This window comes from Sinohyriopsis cumingii, chromosome 6, assembly GCF_028554795.1.
Source record: "Sinohyriopsis cumingii isolate HCF-2022 chromosome 6, ASM2855479v2, whole genome shotgun sequence".
In the NCBI taxonomy this organism is placed as follows: domain Eukaryota; kingdom Metazoa; phylum Mollusca; class Bivalvia; order Unionida; family Unionidae; genus Sinohyriopsis; species Sinohyriopsis cumingii.
Genome location: NC_142966.1, coordinates 57,121,038 through 57,139,460, shown reverse-complemented (window position 1 = coordinate 57,139,460; position 18,423 = coordinate 57,121,038). Strand labels below are relative to the sequence as shown.

Here is an 18,423-nt window from a genome sequence, read left to right as displayed (position 1 = left end):
ATAATATCCAGCCAATTTATTATCTAATTATATGTTACTGTAAATTATCTAGGTACTGTAATATTATAAATTATCTATGTAATGTAATATTGTAAATGATCTAGGTACTGTAATATTGTAAATTATCTGGCTAATGTAATGTTGTAAGTGATCTGGGTACTGTAATATTGTAAATTATCTGGCTAATGTAATATTGTAAATTATCTGGCTAATGTAATATTGTAAATTACCTGGCTAATGTAATATTGTCAATTATCTGGGTACTGTAATATTGTCAATTATCTGGGTACTGTAATATTGTCAATTATCTGGCTAATGTAATAATGTAAATTATCTAGGTACTGTAATATTATAAATTATCTGGCTAATGTAATATTGTGAATTATCTAGGTACTGTAATATTGTAAATTATCTAGCTAATGTTATATTGTAAATTATTCAGGTACAGTAATATTGTAAATTATCTGGCTAATGTAATAACGTAAATTATATAGGTACTGTAATATTGTAAATTATCTGGCTAATGTAATATTGTAAATTATCTGGGTACTGTAATATTGTAAATTATCTGGGTACTGTAATATTGTATATTATGTAGGTACTGTAATATTGTAAATTATCTGGTTAATGTAATATTGTAAATTATCTGGCTAATGTAATATTTAGCATAGAGAATAAATTGAAAAACTTTGTGGATTCTTGATTGAGGCTGGGGATGAGGGGTCAAACACAAATTTTGTCAGCCACATACAATATGTGTAGGGATTTGGTGTTAGAGGCCAGAGACAATTTTTCGTAACTGGAAAAGACACAAGGATGATTTGCTGCCAACTTTAGTTACTGTTTTAGGTCCCATACAGTATTTTTAACAGACATTTTTTAGGTTAAGGATTGTTATTGCTACTACTTCATTTAAAATTACTTGAAAACCATGACACCTGACACACAGTTACAGCACTAGGTCCAGCTGGTTCTAGATGAAAATGATGCTCATCTGACATCCAACATGGCTTCTTCTCTTGAACGGATGGCCATCTTGAACAACATCTTATTGTTATTCATGAATAAATGTTAATGTTGACATTTGACCTCCAAATATGGGCACCAAATTGGCCATCATGCCAATCTTGTTATGACTACTCCTTTGGAAGATGGTTATATTGACATTAGGTTTTTCACCAAAACACTTCTTGCAGTATGTAATTAGTCTTATATTAGAATGATGCTGATCCAGCCTTCAGAATGACTTCCTTCATGACCATCTTGATAATCTTATGGATACTTCTCTTGAATGAATGGCTGTATTGACATTAATCTAATGGATACCTCTCTTGAATGAATGGCTGTATTGACATTAATCTAATGGATACCTCTCTTGAATGAATGGCTGTATTGACATTAATCTAATGGATACCTCTCTTGAATGAATGGCTGTATTGACATTAATCTAATGGATACCTCTCTTGAATGAATGGCTGTATTGACATTATTCTAATGGATACTTCTCTTGAATGATTGGCTGTATTGACATGGTGTTTCAGTTAAGTATTGTAATAAAATATTTAGCTGATCCTGAATAAAAATGGTGCTGATCTGGCCACCAATATGGCAACCACAAAGGCCATTTAAAAATATCCTGTTATCATTACAACTCTTGAACATCTTTTGATCATTACTACTTTTGTAATATGTAATTAGCCATGAAAGAAAATGGTGCACATATGACTAATATTATGTCCACACTGGTGTGAACAAGTTTGAAAACCAGACTTACTTGACTTTAGCATCAAGTCAGAGGTCATTGCTTGTATTTTTGTGCTTCAGTTAGCTTACAGATACGGTAACTTGTACAAATGCAAATGAAATTAGACAGGACTTTGTATTTCAATGTGTTTTCAATAAACAAGTTGATAGTCAGCACTCTTGACATTGATTTCTTGGTCAAAGGACTGGACTTGAAGTTTTGATTTGTGATGGCTTGTGATAACAGAGACCAGTAATAATGGATTTTTATCAACCAAGTTTTGGATACATTTAAGGAATACATTGAATGCTGCATTTTCAATAACATACATTTTAAAAAAGAAGGTCAATTAAGGATTAAACAAGCTTCACATGTGGTTATATCTTGACAGTATCTGAGAGAAGTTCATTGATCTTCTGTCTGTAGTATCAGGTTCTGGAAAAAAGGCTGTGATGAAGATTTTGTACTGCACTTATCTAGAAAACAGGCAGTATATGTACCAGTTCTTCTTTAACGGGATATTCCATTTAAATCTCCCAGGAAGGAGGTATTTCCAATTAACTTCTATCTCACTTGGCCATATCACCAAGTGAGTTAATTTTATGGTATGGCCCTTTATCCATCATGCATTAACTGATTTGACCACCATTGCAAAAAATAGTACAATCTTTGAATGACTTCTTAAGATTCACTTAAAAAAATTTGATGAAATTTGACAGAAAGTATCCTGGCTTACATGGCTTCATGTTTGTAGAAATGATCTGCCAGTAGTAATGGCCACAGTTACAAAATTCATAGATGATTCAATAAATGATTTCCTCGCTAAAAGCACTCAAAACAATTTGGCCATATTTTTGAGAAAGCATCCTGGCATGAAGGCTTTCAGGTTTCTACAAATGGCACGGGTCAGCCACAGATATAGGTGCTACTACTAAAAATATAAAACTTGTATAGCTTGTTCTAACAATACACTTGACAGAATTTGACCATATTGAACTAGATGTGACCTAGTTTGAAAGTTATTCAGATGATGACCAAGTGAGTGGTCTCAGGTCCACTTGGTCCTGTTGTTAGGGGTACCACCAATAGAATAGACTTAAGCTATTACTAATAAAACAGGAAAAAGAGAGGCTCCGATCACAACTCTGTGGATAATAAAGTGCATGCCCCTCTTCTAGATTGATTTAGACTTGACTGAAATTTACACTTTGCTTCAGGGCCCCGAGTGGCCGAGTGGTCTAAAGCGCTCGCCGTTACGGATCACTGCCATCTCACCTCTGTCTGCGTGAGTTTGAGTCTCAGCCTCGGCTAACGTTGGTACGTGAGAAAGCCTGCCAGTAGCTTCTCGTGGGTCGGTGGTTCTTCCCTGGGTTTTCCAGGGTTCTTCCTCCACCAATTATACTGGCCGCCATGTATAGCCTATCTTGTGCTGAAAAATGGCGTTAAACCCTACAACAACGACAAGAACACTTTGCTTCTACAAACAAATGTACGTATGCACAAACACACACAGACACACACACACACACACACACTGATGTAAATGTTGAACAAACTTTTCATCATTTCATTATTGTTTTTACAGGCACAATATCCAAAAGTGGCAAGAATGAACAGGTACTGGATAGACTGCAAGTGGAACGGGAGAGAGGCATCACAGTAAAGGCTCAGACTGCAACCCTTTTTTATTCCTATAATGGTCAGACCTACATGTTAAACCTCATAGACACACCAGTAAGTAATAGCCCTAGATTGCCAACATTTTATACTCCTGCATATCTACAGTTAGGCCTCACAGAAACACCATTTGGTAACAGGCCTAGACAGCTACCAGTTTTGCCTCTACAAGGGTCAGGACTACATGTTAAACCTTGTACATACACCAGTAACTTAGAGGCTGAGACTGCTATCTATAGACACAGGCCTCCTAGCCAACCCTACCTAATATTTGAACTTTTTGTTAACCTGTAGACAGGCCTTCCAGCCAGCCCTACTTATTATTTGAACTTATTTTTACCTGTAGACAGGCCTTCCAGCCAGCCCTACTTATTATTTGAACTTATTTTTACCTGTAGACAGGCCTTCCAGCCAGCCCTACTTATTATTTGAACTTATTTTTACCTGTAGACAGGCCTTCCAGCCAGCCCTACTTATTATTTGAACTTATTTTTACCTGTAGACAGGCCTTCCAGCCAGCCCTACTTATTATTTGAACTTATTTTTACCTGTAGACATAGGCCTCCCAGCCAACCCTACTTATTATTTGAACTTTTTTACCTGTAGACAGGCCTTCCAGCCAGCCCTACTTATTATTTGAACTTATTTTTACCTGTAGACATAGGCCTTCCAGCCAGCCCTACTTATTATTTGAACATTTTTACCTGTAGACATAGGCCTCCCAGCCAACCCTACTTATTATTTGAACATTTTTTTACCTGTAGATATAGGCCTTCCAGCCAGCCCTACTTATTATTTGAACTTTTTTACCTGTAGACATAGGCCTCCCAGCCAACCATACTTATTATTTGAACATTTTTTTACCTGTAGATATAGGCCTTCCAGCCAGCCCTACTTATTATTTGAACATTTTTTTACCTGTAGACATAGGCCTCCCAGCCAACCCTACTTATTATTTGAACATTTTTTTACCTGTAGATATAGGCCTTCCAGCCAGCCCTACTTATTATTTGAACTTTTTTACCTGTAGACATAGGCCTCCCAGCCAACCCTACTTATTATTTGAACATTTTTTTACCTGTAGATATAGGCCTTCCAGCCAGCCCTACTTATTATTTGAACTTTTTTACCTGTAGACATAGGCCTCCCAGCCAACCCTACTTATTATTTGAACATTTTTTTACCTGTAGATATAGGCCATCCAGCCAGCCCTACTTATTATTTGAACTTTTTTACCTGTAGACATAGGCCTCCCAGCCAACCCTACTTATTATTTGAACATTTTTTTTACCTGTAGATATAGGCCTTCCAGCCAGCCCTACTTATTATTTGAACTTTTTTACCTGTAGACATAGGCCTCCCAGCCAACCCTACTTATTATTTGAACATTTTTTTAACCTGTAGATATAGGCCTTCCAGCCAGCCCTACTTATTATTTGAACATTTTTTTACCTGTAGACATAGGCCTCCCAGCCAACCCTACTTATTATTTGAACATTTTTTTACCTGTAGATATAGGCCTTCCAGCCAGCCTTACTTATTATTTGAACTTTTTTACCTGTAGACATAGGCCTCCCAGCCAACCATACTTATTATTTTAACTTTTTGTTAACCTGTAGACATAGGCCTCCTAGCCAACCCTACTTATTATTTGAACTTTTGTTTATCTGTATACATAGGCCTCCCAACCAACCCTTCTTATTATTTAAACTGTTAAAAAAAATCCATCAATTTTTTTATGCATGTATTTTTTCCCTATAACATTTCAGAAATCCTCATAATATCCCCATGTTTTTATGGAAAAACCATATGCCAATATTTCCTAAAAGTCATATTTACAGAGGAAGGGTTAAGAAAGACACCGCATTATCTATTATAATGACTGTGCTCAGTGCATATGCATTTGTGAGTTTCCGATGATATATATCTTTCATTTTTTTTAATGCATTATGTTATTTATAATTTGACTTTTTATATTGAAGTTTTTAATAATGTGGTTTTCAGTTATAATATTAGCACTTCATTACCTCTGTTTTCTTTGATTAAATTCCCTATATGTTTCTCCATATATTTTTGAGACTGAGTAGCATATAAAATCCAAATTGTTTTGGAAAATGTTGCTGGGAGACTTGCAGACACCAGTAAGTAATTAGACTCCAACTGCTACTCTTTTTGTTTAACCCCTTCAAGGGTCACATCTACTTATTGAATCTCATAGAGACATTAGAATGTTACCTTGTTAAACCCATAAAATAGCAAAAACCTGCATACTAAAAGTAAATTTTAGAGACACTTGACTAAAACAAGGCACAGATTTTTGGTCTCTTTTTCTCACAAGTTCCAACACAGAATCTTTTTCAACATTAAATGGGCTGGAATCATGTTTTTAAATTTTAAATCTGAATGCAAGTGAATATTGTAGTAATTCATGTTTTTTTCTTCCTTAAAATTGTCTTGTATAGACCATTTTTTATTGTGGTATGATTAGATGAGTATTGATGTATATTGCATGTACAATATGATTAGATGAGTTATATTGCATGTACAATGTGATTAGATGAATATTGATGTATATTGCAAGTTCAATATGATTAGATGAGTATTGATGTATATTGCATGTACAATATGATTAGATGAGTTATATTGCATGTACAATGTGATTAGATGAGTTATATTGCATGTACAGTATGATTAGATGAGTATTGATGTATGTTGCAAGTTCAATATGATTAGATGAGTATTGATGTATGTTGCATGTACAATATGATTAGATGAGTTATATTGCATGTACAGTATGATTAGATGAGTATTGAGGTATGTTGCAAGTACAATATGATTAGATGAGTATTGATGTATATTGCATGTACAATATGATTAGATGAGTATTGATGTATGTTGCATGTACAATATGATTAGATGAGTATTGATGTATCTTGCATGTATGATATGATTAGATGAGTATTGATGTATGTTGCATGTACAATATGATTAGATGAGTATTGATGTATGTTGCATGTACGATATGATTAGATGAGTATTGATGTATGTTGCATGTACGATATGATTAGATGAGTATTGAGGTATGTTGCATGTACAATATGATTAGATGAGTATTGATGTATATTGCATGTACAATATGATTAGATGAGTATTGATGTATATTGCATGTATGATATGATTAGATGAGTATTGATGTATGTTGCATGTACAATATGATTAGATGAGTATTGATGTATGTTGCATGTACAATATGATTAGATGAGTATTGATGTATGTTGCATGTACGATATGATTAGATGAGTATTGAGGTATGTTGCATGTACAATATGATTAGATGAGTATTGATGTATATTGCATGTATGATATGATTAGATGAGTATTGATGTATGTTGCATGTACGATATGATTAGATGAGTATTGATGTATATTGCATGTACAATATGATCAGATGAGTATTGAGGTACAGTATGATTAGATGAGTATTAATGTATATTGCATGCACGATATGATTAGATGAGTATTGATGTATGTTGCATGTACAGTAAGATTTGGAAAATATTGCCCATCTTTGTTTATATGTTTCAAATTTTACCTACTTTTTTCAGAGGGAAGTAACTCACTGTGACTGCTTTAATTAACCTCCCGATTATTTCAACATCCACCTCTCTTTTCATCCATCCATTAGTCTGTAACTGTCTCTTTCTAAATCAATAGATGGTGTGGGGGGACCAAATGTATTAGTTATTTTGGACAATATGGTAACCATGTGCAAGAGGGGTGCATGTTTTGGCTCTTATAGATCTTTTGGAATGGTTTCAGGGGTCAAATGTAAAAGAAATTCATAGGTTTTGACCAAACATGGTAGATGCAGTTATGCAGCAGGCACATTATGTATCTCATGGATTTTCTCTTCTTACTCCTTGGTCACTGCCAGGTGGGTGGGGGGTGAGTGAGGGGGCACAGGAATACAATGCAGGGAAGTAGATGTAATAAAAAGCATGGATCTTTTGCAATGATAAGCCATCAAGATTTCTTTTAGTCTTCAAATGCAGATTTATGGAACCTGTTTCTTTTGTTAAGATTAATGCCTCCAAGAATATTATGCATTATTTTTACAGTCAAACTTGTAAAAGTAACTTACACCTGAATTTCTTCTTCACTTGAATACATTTTCATCTTCAGGGCCATGTGGATTTTAACTATGAGGTATCCAGATCTTTGACAGCATGCCAAGGTGTTATTCTTTTGGTGGATGCTAATCAGGTAAGAATTCACACACATATTTGTTTGTTCTAAACATAGTTTGTAATCACTGCCATTGCATGAAAAGCAAAAGTATGGGATCTACTTGCTCAGCCACTTGTCTGTCTGAGATGAAGGGATGAAACTTGGTATTCTTGTTCATAAACCATTACTTTGTGTGTTGCATAACACATTAGGGGTACTGTTCTCAAGGTCAAGGTCATGACTCAGTATTTGAAGGTTTTGTGACACTTATTATACTAATATATCATCATTAGTGATTAAAGAACAATACATTGCTTATATGATTACAGAGTAGTAGAGTAATTTGGTAATTACATAACAGTATCTTACTTCTTTGATTACATATTTCAGCTTTAAATATGTGGGGTTATACAACTTAAAATATTTTTTTTGAAGATAATTTGAATTTATAATTTGGTAACTGACTTAAAAACTCTATCTTACATTAACTTTGGGTGGGAGTCCAGACAGATTTTAAAAATTCTATGTTGTATTAATTTTTAGTAGGGAGTCTATGCTCAGACTGTGAAAAAACTATCTTAACTTTGTCAGGGAGTCTAGGCACATACTAAAAACTCTTCTGTTACAATAACTTTGTCTGTAAGTCGAGGCACAGACTGTAACTCTGTATTGCATTAACTTTTGTCATGGAGTCTATGGACTGACTGTAAAAAACTCTATGTTGCCTTTGTCAGGGTTTCTAGGCTGAGACTAAAAGCTCTTAAGTTACATTAACTTTGTCAACAAGTCGATGCACAGACTGTATCCAGGAGTCCTGGTACATGCTCAGAAAAGTCCATTATAACTCTCTCAGGGTATTCAGGTAAAGACTGTACATACTCTGTTACATTAACTTTATCGGGGAGTCCAAGCCTAAACTGTAAGTATTCTATGTTACATTAATTGTTTTTAGTGATTCCATGCACAGACTAAAATCTCTTTTATTAACTTTGTCAGGGAGTCCAGGCACAGACTGTTGCAAATTTCTACCTGGCATTTGAGGCAGAGCTTACCATTATCCCAGTGCTGAACAAGATTGATCTGAAAAATGCAAAGCCTGAAGTGGTGATGGAACAGATGAAGAATATCTTTGAAATTGAACCAAAGGATGTCTTGAAGGTTGGTCAGTCCCAAACTTGCAACTTGTCTTTAAGAGACTTTTTGAGCACAAAAACTGAACTCAGTCTGAAAGTTTAATAGTATATACATTCATTTTGAATACTCAAAATGAGGGCTGTTCCAGTAAAACATATAACCCCCTGGGGATGGCACTTCAAAAAAACTTCAGTAGGAGGTTGTGTTTCAAACTGTTTTGGTCTGACAGTGGAAGGTTGGTTAGGAAAATCACTTATGGGTTGTGTTAACAAAATTTGAACTCGCTGGTGGGGTTGTGAGAACCCCCCCTCCCAAAAAAAAAAAACGAGTATATATTAAATATTGCATCTAACCCCCTCCTAGTGGTCGAATGTGAATAAAACATTGGGTTAAAAAATTTTGCCAGTACACGTGAGTGCACATAATTTGTATGAACTTACATACTTTTAAAGCAGTTATACGCATTCCGCAAATTACATCAACGTCGCAGGTATAAAACATGCTTTGTGCAGTATGCAATATTTATTAAACTTTTAACTTTAAAAGTGCATTTCACAACATAATTTGCGGTGACAGTAGTGGTCTCGCAGCGCTTGATGCGACATCCAGATAGCAGGATGCTTCGGTTCGACATGAATGGCTGTTGAGCTAAATTTGATTGGTTTATTGGCCCTGGAATAAGCATTTTATGGTAGTTTTAAACTTATTTTCATTATGGAAGTTTTACAAATGGGTGTCTCTAATAAGGGCCACACAGAAAACCAAAATGGCCTAATCACAACAGGATTTTTCTTCAGACGACATTTTCATTTGGCAAATACTGGCTGGTGTTAGCTATGATGACAATGAATTTCATGTATATTGGTCTGTTGACATTGGGAAAATGTCACTTGAAATACCAGTGTGTGATTTTGGGCCCAAAATTGATGTTGAGTGCAAGTCCGATGTAAGTGACGGATGGACAATATGCCGGTTATATTTATTCAACATACCCATGTCTGAACAAGCAGGCTATGGGAATGTTGGACATAAACCCTAATACAGCATTATAGAAGAGAAAAAATCTGGCATAAGAGGGAGCAAAGCACTGATTCAAGGAAGTGAATCTTTGGCAGAGTTCATGTTAGTGAAAACTCTGAGGTCTCGGAAATGTTTAATCACGCGTATTTGGATGTCAGTTTTTTTTATTGGTGATGCATAAAATCACTTAGGCGAGAGTCATCCGTACACATGTATTAGGTGGGTGGAAAAATTCAAAAACTTGCCAGTCCTGTTACAGCCACCTGCTTAGTGGGAAAATGTGTTGATCAGTTAGCTGTGCTGATATTTACATTGACAGAATTTAGTGGCTGAAAGCCCCACCCCCATGTACATGTCACCATTATAAAAGTACGTCAGAAGAACATGCTGCAATAGCTGGGCAGCAATATCAAAGGCTTTGACTGGCAGCTGGGTGGGAAAATCTACTGATATTTACAGTGCTTGAATTCAGAGGCAGAAAGACCCAGAGATGTACATGTGGCCATTTAAAACAGTATATCAAATAAACAACTTGAGCTTTCATTATTGTGCTCATTTCTGAGTGTAGCCGAATAAGCAGTGCACATGACCTCTGAATCATGACATGTTGAGACTTAGACTTGAATGAGTATTTTGGGGTTTAACAGCAAACTGATGAAGATTGTGTCGAGATTCAGGAGAGTGCTAAAGTTGCTAGAACTGATAGTTTGGATGGGACAGTAGCCAAGTGTAAGAAAGTGTGTGATGCCTAGCTTAGTGCTTTGAATAAGGCCTTCCTTGGATTGACAAAATTCAGACTCACTCTGATGGACAAACAAGAGCTATGTCAGTGTTATCAAGAATGTAGAAATTAAACTCAATGGCAAACAATAGTTCTTATAATTTGCATAGTTTTCTAGGATGGGACTGCAACTTTTGCTGGTGGAACTCATAATTTTACCAAAATGGGAGTCCTGGACTCCTAGTTTTAAAATCCTAGTGAGACCTGTGGAAAACTTTTGTTTTTGGAACAGAGACATCCAAGAGAGAATACCCATGGGACCATACCTGTGAGATGTTGAAAATTGCACAACCATAAAGAACAATAACTTGTTCAAGCTGGTTATGCATTTCAGACAGCAGGCAACAAAAGGGAGTTCTCAGCACAGAATAATATTCATACAAAGAGGAGGAGGATCATATTAAATTCAGAAACAATTAACAGATTAATGCTCATGGGGAACATCAGAGAATCCCTGTACAACATAATTACATGTGTGTAGATCTCTAGTTGGCAGAACCACTATGGCAACAAAAGAATAATGAGACAAACTTTCATATCGTGCAGATGTATTACCAAATGAAGTGCATGCTCTCTATGTGCAAAAATTAAATGACATTAAACATAAGAGACTCACTGATATGTATAAACTCAAAGCAAGGTGGATAAAATTTGTTCTGTTTGTGTTTGGTTCTTCCCATTTATATTTTGATCATGGTGATATTTTCTGCAGACCTTTTGGCACTTAGTTCCAAGCCATCATTTGGTATTTGTATTACAAATTGGATTACTATTATCTAGTACAAAACATTTTGAAGCAGTGTCATTAACTAATGATGAAAGTGATGACAAAACATTTGATGTCATTCTGATATATGGATTCTTTACTACACTACTAATCTGTTCATCGTGATTCTTTTTTACCATCTCCTTTAGTTTTACTGGTATTAGTACTTTTAATAAAATTGTAACTTCTATTTTCTTGCAGTCTAAATATTGGTAATCATGTATTATTGTCAAAAGGTAAAATGTGCTTAGTTTTGTTGTAAAAGTTAAAACTGTTAATTAGCAAGGGTAAAAAGTGGGTCAACTTCATGCGTGCAGAAATTATTGCCATATTACAGTGTTGTTAGAAACAACAGAATAGTTGTACAAGATGTATTTTGCAAAGTTGTAGAACCAGCACTCGTATTTTCACCACATATTTCATTTAAATGTTGATATCATTATTTCTGCATATTCCTATCAGTATTTTCCCAGTGGTATTAATTTTCTGATCTGATGTTGTTCGTTTCTTGTGCAATTTTTACACATCAAGAATTCTCACAATATCATTAAAAAAACGTAATCTGCACCAGATTGAGTTGTTTGAGAAGAGATTCATTATTTTAACCAAAAAATCACTGAAGCTATGAATTCTGGCATTAAAGTCTCACATTAAATAACATTTGAAGTAGCCATGCTAGTAATATCGGATGCAACTCTACTAATTTCACCTTTGGTATATTCATATCTTGAATTGATGGAGAAACATGGCTCCAAAATCAACACATCAATTTTAGAACCTGTTCATTGACTATGAATCAAGTATATAATCCGAGTCCAACTGAATTGTTCGAAAAATTTTTAAATCTTTTGACAACATCGTAATTAGCTGTCAGATGTAAAGTAAGCATATGGTCATTCTGCCATCCCAACCAAGACCCCATCACAACCATGTGACCATGCCCAATGACATCACAGTAATAATCGCTATACATCTAGAGATGACATCTCTTTGAGTGTTTTGATTTCAGTAGAGCCTTAACAGAGTGGACCAGTAAGAAAGAATGACAGATATTTAAGTGTTAGGGAGATAGTTAACAATGGCTATTCATCCCGCCACCACTTCCTCATTGGAGATCACAAACACACAGAGTAAATCCTGATATCCTGGCAGCATTCATGCAGGGGAGATAACTTGACTATTTTATTTGATTTTATTGGTCCCTGGTTATCCTATGGTATTTCTGTTACTTGAACATTATCTTACAGTGTGTCCAGTCAGCATGGTCTTAAAAGGCTTCCAGCCATTGAGAGTTATTGAAGGACTCGCTGCATATATGAAGGAATGAGAACCATACTATAAATCAGTGAAGATAAAATGGAGTATATGTGGGTTTGACTGCCCCTGATTGGTTGATAATAAAAGTAAGATTTATGTAAAAAGGATCTTTTGAGAGCTTGTCCTACTTGTAACTGAAAAAAGTGAGGGACATTGTTTTATTGACGTAATTTCCATCCCTTTACAGACCCGAGTTTGGAAGACTTGTTATTGAAATCAGCAGCTGACTCTTTGGTGCAGTATTGAAAGCACACATTTAAAATTTGTGTAGGTCCAGAAAATGGTGCAGCTGTTATGGTTTTCTTTTCACAAAAGCTGTCATCATAGATGTGTCTATATTGATACAAATTTGATCATGAGCACTAAAAATTTTAAGTTACTGAATTTTGCACAGGTTTACAGTTGGAACTGAATTAGTACAATGAGTCCTGAATTCTTGAGTTTTGTGCAGAAACATGGAATCCAAGCAGAATACATCCAGAAATGTAGAGGTTTTCAATCTTGGATATAGTCTCCCCGTTGCATTTTACATTGATATGCATATTCACAATTAGTAGTAGGAAAAGTAAGTGACAAATTTAGATATATATCATAAACAAGACAAACAGTATGTGGGGGGACAAGATCATAATAACAGACTGGAATGGAGAAGTATAATAAAAACAATGAGTAGAAGTGTGCCTCTTTTTTATGTGTGCAACATTATTTTCTCAGCTTCAGTAAGAAATTACATCAAAAGGAAGACAATAAAGGGTGTACAGTTAACTAAACCAATGTGAATTTAGCTACTTAAAAGATGTATCAAATTCATTTTAACCTTCTGGTTATATCTGTTTTGGTCAGTTTCTGTCCATTCTCGTGATTATGTCCACTGAATCAGTATGGTTGGAAATTTTTTGGCAGATTATGATTACCGGTATACACTGTATTTCTGCCTGAGATATGTGAATAATTTTATTTCTTGGTTCGATTCTGGTTGTTGCTCAATACAAATGCATCATTGAAAAACATTGATGCATTCTCATACTTTGTTACAAATATTTATTGCAGATGCATATCTCCAGATATCGGTGAATATAGCTTGAATAAGTTATAACAGTTCTAGTTGGAACAATGGACATTGTTAGGGAAACTTTAAGTGAGCTAAAATGTAAACTTTTTGGCAGCATGTGATGCAGGATTGCTTAAGACTAATACATCTCATATGCTCACCATGAAAAATCCATTTGTACCAACTGATGATGACTTTTTGGTAACTGTCAGAAAGGCATAATTGACAATATTCAAAGGTCTACAAAAATTACTAGAGTCAAAATTTATAAACTCATACAGCTGTGGCAAAAATGATGGACTAGTATCTCTGCTGCTGTTGCCACAGTGGATTAGTTGGTTGATTTAGTTTGGTCTGTTTTTTTTTTTTTTTTTTTTTTAAACAATATATTGGGTAAAGGAAGAACCCCGAAAGACCACCAACCCAAATTGGTTGATCTGTGACAAAAACTCACACTGTTAGATGTGCAAGTGATGTAATAGCAAGCACCTTAGTACGCTTAGGCACATGGAGTCTCCGTTGACTTTTGATGTTTATCTCCAACAGCTGAAGTCATTTAGACATGAGATCTTGGGGTTTCCGTAGGTCATTATGGCCTTTACACCATTTTCAGATGAAGACTATATATGGCAGCCAGTTTTACTGCTGAAGAAAATCCAAGTACTTTTGAGACAACAAACACCACTTACATAGAACCACTGACCTTCCACAAGTAACTGACAACATTCTCATTTACACATTGGAGGCAAGTAATCACATGACAATCATCTTGTACCACTGCCATGGAAGCCCCTTAGATCTGTATCACAAGACAAGCATCTTACACCACTCTGCCATTAAAGCCCGTCAGGCCATAGGTATAAGTCTCATATGAAAGACTAGAAGTGGGAGATAGAACCTGTGACAACTGGATTGAAAGTGCAGAATGTTACTGCTTGGCCATCAGTGATGATGATGATGTTGTTGACAATACAGTTAATTGCAATGACATTGATTTTACGAGTACTCTGGGGAAAATGATTCCTTGACTTTCATCCATTTAAAAAAAATCTAATTAATGATATCAAAATGTTTGACATCTACAAATAATAAGCCACCATGAAAATTTGTGATTTCACAGTATCAGAGACATACATGGATGACAGACAAACAAAGAAAAGGACAAAAGATTGATTATAGTGAATGAATACAAATAAAAATATGCAGTAGATTATATGATCTTTAAATATTCAGTAGATTACCTCCAGCCACCTGACATTTAAATCGCTTCTGTCCCCAACCCAGTATTTAAATCGCTTCTACTGTCCACTAACCCATAGCCAGAAATTATGTTTAAAAAATATCCTTCTGTAGGGGGCAGTGTTTTTCAATTAAAACATATCTGATAGTGGATCATAATTTTTTAAAATTGCTTCTGTTGTGGGTTAGTTGAATTTTAAAGTGTCTTCCCCCTGGGGGTATATGTTTTACTGGAACAGCCCTAAACCATAATTGAGAACTTGAAAGGATTTACCTTTTGTAAATTCTTCTGTATGTTTGCTATATTTTGAAAACATACTGTAATCTGCATAATACCTGCACTGAACAATTAAAAAGTATTAATTGGGAAATTTGATGAGTTTCAAGTTCATCATAGCATTTGTGCACTGATGATATCATGAGTAATATCCCCAGGTGTATGTACATACCAGTACTAGAAGAGTTAACTCCCATTGTCTGGTATCTCTCCAGTTTTGAAGTATGTTTTCTCACTTAGTATTGTTAAGCTTAATAAAGCATATGTTAGATTCATGATAACACATTAACCCCTGGAGCTTTTTGCCATTTTTGCCTGAAAATCGAGTAGGAAACGCATTTTAAAAGCTATTTCTGAATAGACTCGAAAACACCAAATCCCCGGTAATCTTTCAATAACATACTGCCTAGTTGTGTTAGAAACATCATTTATCGTTGGCTGTTTGACTTGCGCATGAGCAGAATTGTAAAAGTTTTTTTTTTTTTTTTACTAAACAGAGCCATTATTTTTGTATGGAGACCACTCTTTATTCCAAATGCCTGTCTTATCCTACTTTTTGCAAAGGCTCATCTGTCTGTTTGCAGATCATACCGGTTTGCCTTAGATCTGAGACCAAAAAGTCTAAAATCCAGACACAAAATGGGATTCTGACCACGGGTGAAATTTTGCGTTAGAATAAGGTCGGGTCCAAGAAATGAGGTTTTTCTATCTGTATTTTGTAGTGCAACTTGATATTCCAGATTATTTGGTATCATTGTAGAGCTACATCTATCTACCTTTCTATAATACCACCTACTTTAGTGTATCATGCATGACCATGATGCTACAGATCTCAGCAGCAGGCTAATACCTCCTGCTCCGTAAAGTCATCACTAGGGGTTAATGTGTTAAGAATGATTGAACTCATTATGTTGAGTAATATTTGGACATCAGACATGCATTGTGGTAAGTTTCAAGGACTCTGGATGTTCTTGTCATGGTTGAGTGACTGCCTGCCATCCAGATGCATGCTGTGATAGAGAAAGTTGCACTCAGTAAGAAATATTTTGTGCACGTTTTGTTTCCAAAATGGGTGTGCAGTATTACAACAGGTGCATGTATTACACTGAATGAGGTAGATGAGATGTGCTAGAAGTATCTTATGAGTTTGTGAGGTTTTGAGTTTCACAGCAAATAATTTTATGAATATTTGAGCAGACCCACAATGCTTTTTGGAGCACAAACTAAGATTATATATTCAAGAATGAAATCTCATGTTTTAAGTCCATTGACATCTTAAGATTAAAGAGGAGCATATCATGGTAATTCCAGTTTCATCACTAATTTGTAAATATTTAATATTTTCATATTAAAATTCATATTCATGTTATGCAATAACTTTGACAAAACTTATATTAATATTATTTAAAATCATTTTGATTCATCATTAATTGTGGTGTAAAACCATTTGAAAATATTATCAGTAAATCAGTGCACAAACATATGGTTGTGACTATCATTTTGTCCATTCCATCTTCCCACTGCTGCAGAATGGATAACTGATGATATTTATTAACTCTTTCTAACTTTCATTTTCTCAGCATTGATTGGAAGGACTCTTCGTCATTTTGTTTCATTGAATTGCTTTTACTTTTTGTTTTAAACTGTGAATTTATGATGACATTGTGCACTTTCTGCCAAAAAATTATGCCTTCATGGGCAGCTGTATGACCTGCTTCATATTTACAAAGAAAGTGTCATGTGATCAACTGTCTTTAGTCTGTTAGCTTTTCATTTACAATTTTGTGATAAGGCAAGAGAAGCCATGACATGTAAGATACTGTTTGTATGGTGACTATATGCCATGCTGACTTGATCAAACTTAAGATGATCAACACTGGGGACCTAGGGTGGCCAAGTGGTCTAAAGCACTCACTGTTCTGGATCAATGCCATCTCACCTCGGTCTGCATAATTTCAAGCCTCAGGCTTGTCTAACATGGGTATGTGAGAAAGCTTGCCAGTAGCTTCTCATGGGTTGGTGGTTCTTCCCGGGGTTTTCCAGGGTTCTACCTCCACCAGTTATACTGCCCACCATGTATAGCCTATCTTGTGCTTAAAAATGGCATTAAACCCTACAACAACAACAACTACTGACCAGCACTGCCTCGCAGCTGTTAGCTTTTGTCATCTTGTTCCTTGAGGGTGGTAATAATTGCCAGTAGAAAGTTATGAAACCTGACATATAAGGAACACTCTTAAGTAAGGATAATCAGTTCTTGTCAAAGTGACAAAACCTGACATTTAAGGAACACACTTCTAAGGAACACACTTAAGTAAGGATAATCTGATTAGTTACCTCTTAGTATGGATTAAAGTTAAGTATTTTATTGACAAGTTGGAACTTAGAAATCAACTGTAAACCCATCATGTGTCTACTCATGAGCGGTAGTTTTTACAGTAGTTGCACTAATATGCTGGCCACATTAGCTGGATGGCCATTCTAGAGGGGTACTTTAGAACACAAGGTCACTGTGCCAAGAGATTCTGGTCATATAAACCAGGGGGCTGCTGGTCAGGGTGGCTGTTCAAGAGGAATGCTACTGTAATTGTCTCCATGTTAAATGAATGTACATTTTCCATATTAAATGATTATACATATTAAGAATACTGAAAACAAGACAATTCACAATGTAACAAGTCAGAGCACATTGAGACACATATTTTTAAATTAATCTGTAGTAGGATATTTACCCATGGGAAGTTTGTGGAATCCATTTTGAATTTCTCAGTCCCAGACTGGGGGCTAAAGGAATATGTAGCAACTGTTCATAATTGAAAACATAATCAATTCTTAGAAAATGGAAGTTCAGTCATACCAGTTATTGCATTTGCAACAATATCTAGTGCTAAAAATTTTATTGGAGTTTTGTTGTGTTTTAGCATTTGAAAATGAACCAAGCCATTTGTTAACTCAAAAATGTGTTGTTCACAGTTTAATATGTTCAAAACTTAGTCATATTCTTCAGCTTCATAAATAGGGTTTCTATTTAGTAACAAGATCCTTAATTATTATGCACCATAAACTATGCAGGGCCATATTTCACTGTTTGGAGTATAACTCGATGACTGCATGTGTTCCAGAGGTCAGATTATGCACTTGCATTTGTTGTCCTTAAATTTTGTCTTCACACTGCTTAATGTTAGACATT

The 18,423-nt window shown here is 35.2% G+C and overlaps 1 protein-coding gene across 1 annotated transcript in view; it reads left to right on the top strand.

Annotated features, from left to right (window-relative positions):
- The window catches only part of LOC149797009 (translation factor Guf1, mitochondrial-like), an 80,301-nt gene that overhangs the window by 12,941 nt on the left and 48,937 nt on the right, over positions 1 to 18,423 (top strand). The window contains exons 4-6 of the mRNA XM_089961667.1: positions 3,330 to 3,478; positions 7,604 to 7,684; positions 8,645 to 8,806. Of these exons, the coding sequence (XP_089817793.1) occupies positions 3,330 to 3,478; positions 7,604 to 7,684; positions 8,645 to 8,806 (392 nt within the window). The remainder of the gene's footprint in view (positions 1 to 3,329; positions 3,479 to 7,603; positions 7,685 to 8,644; positions 8,807 to 18,423) is intronic.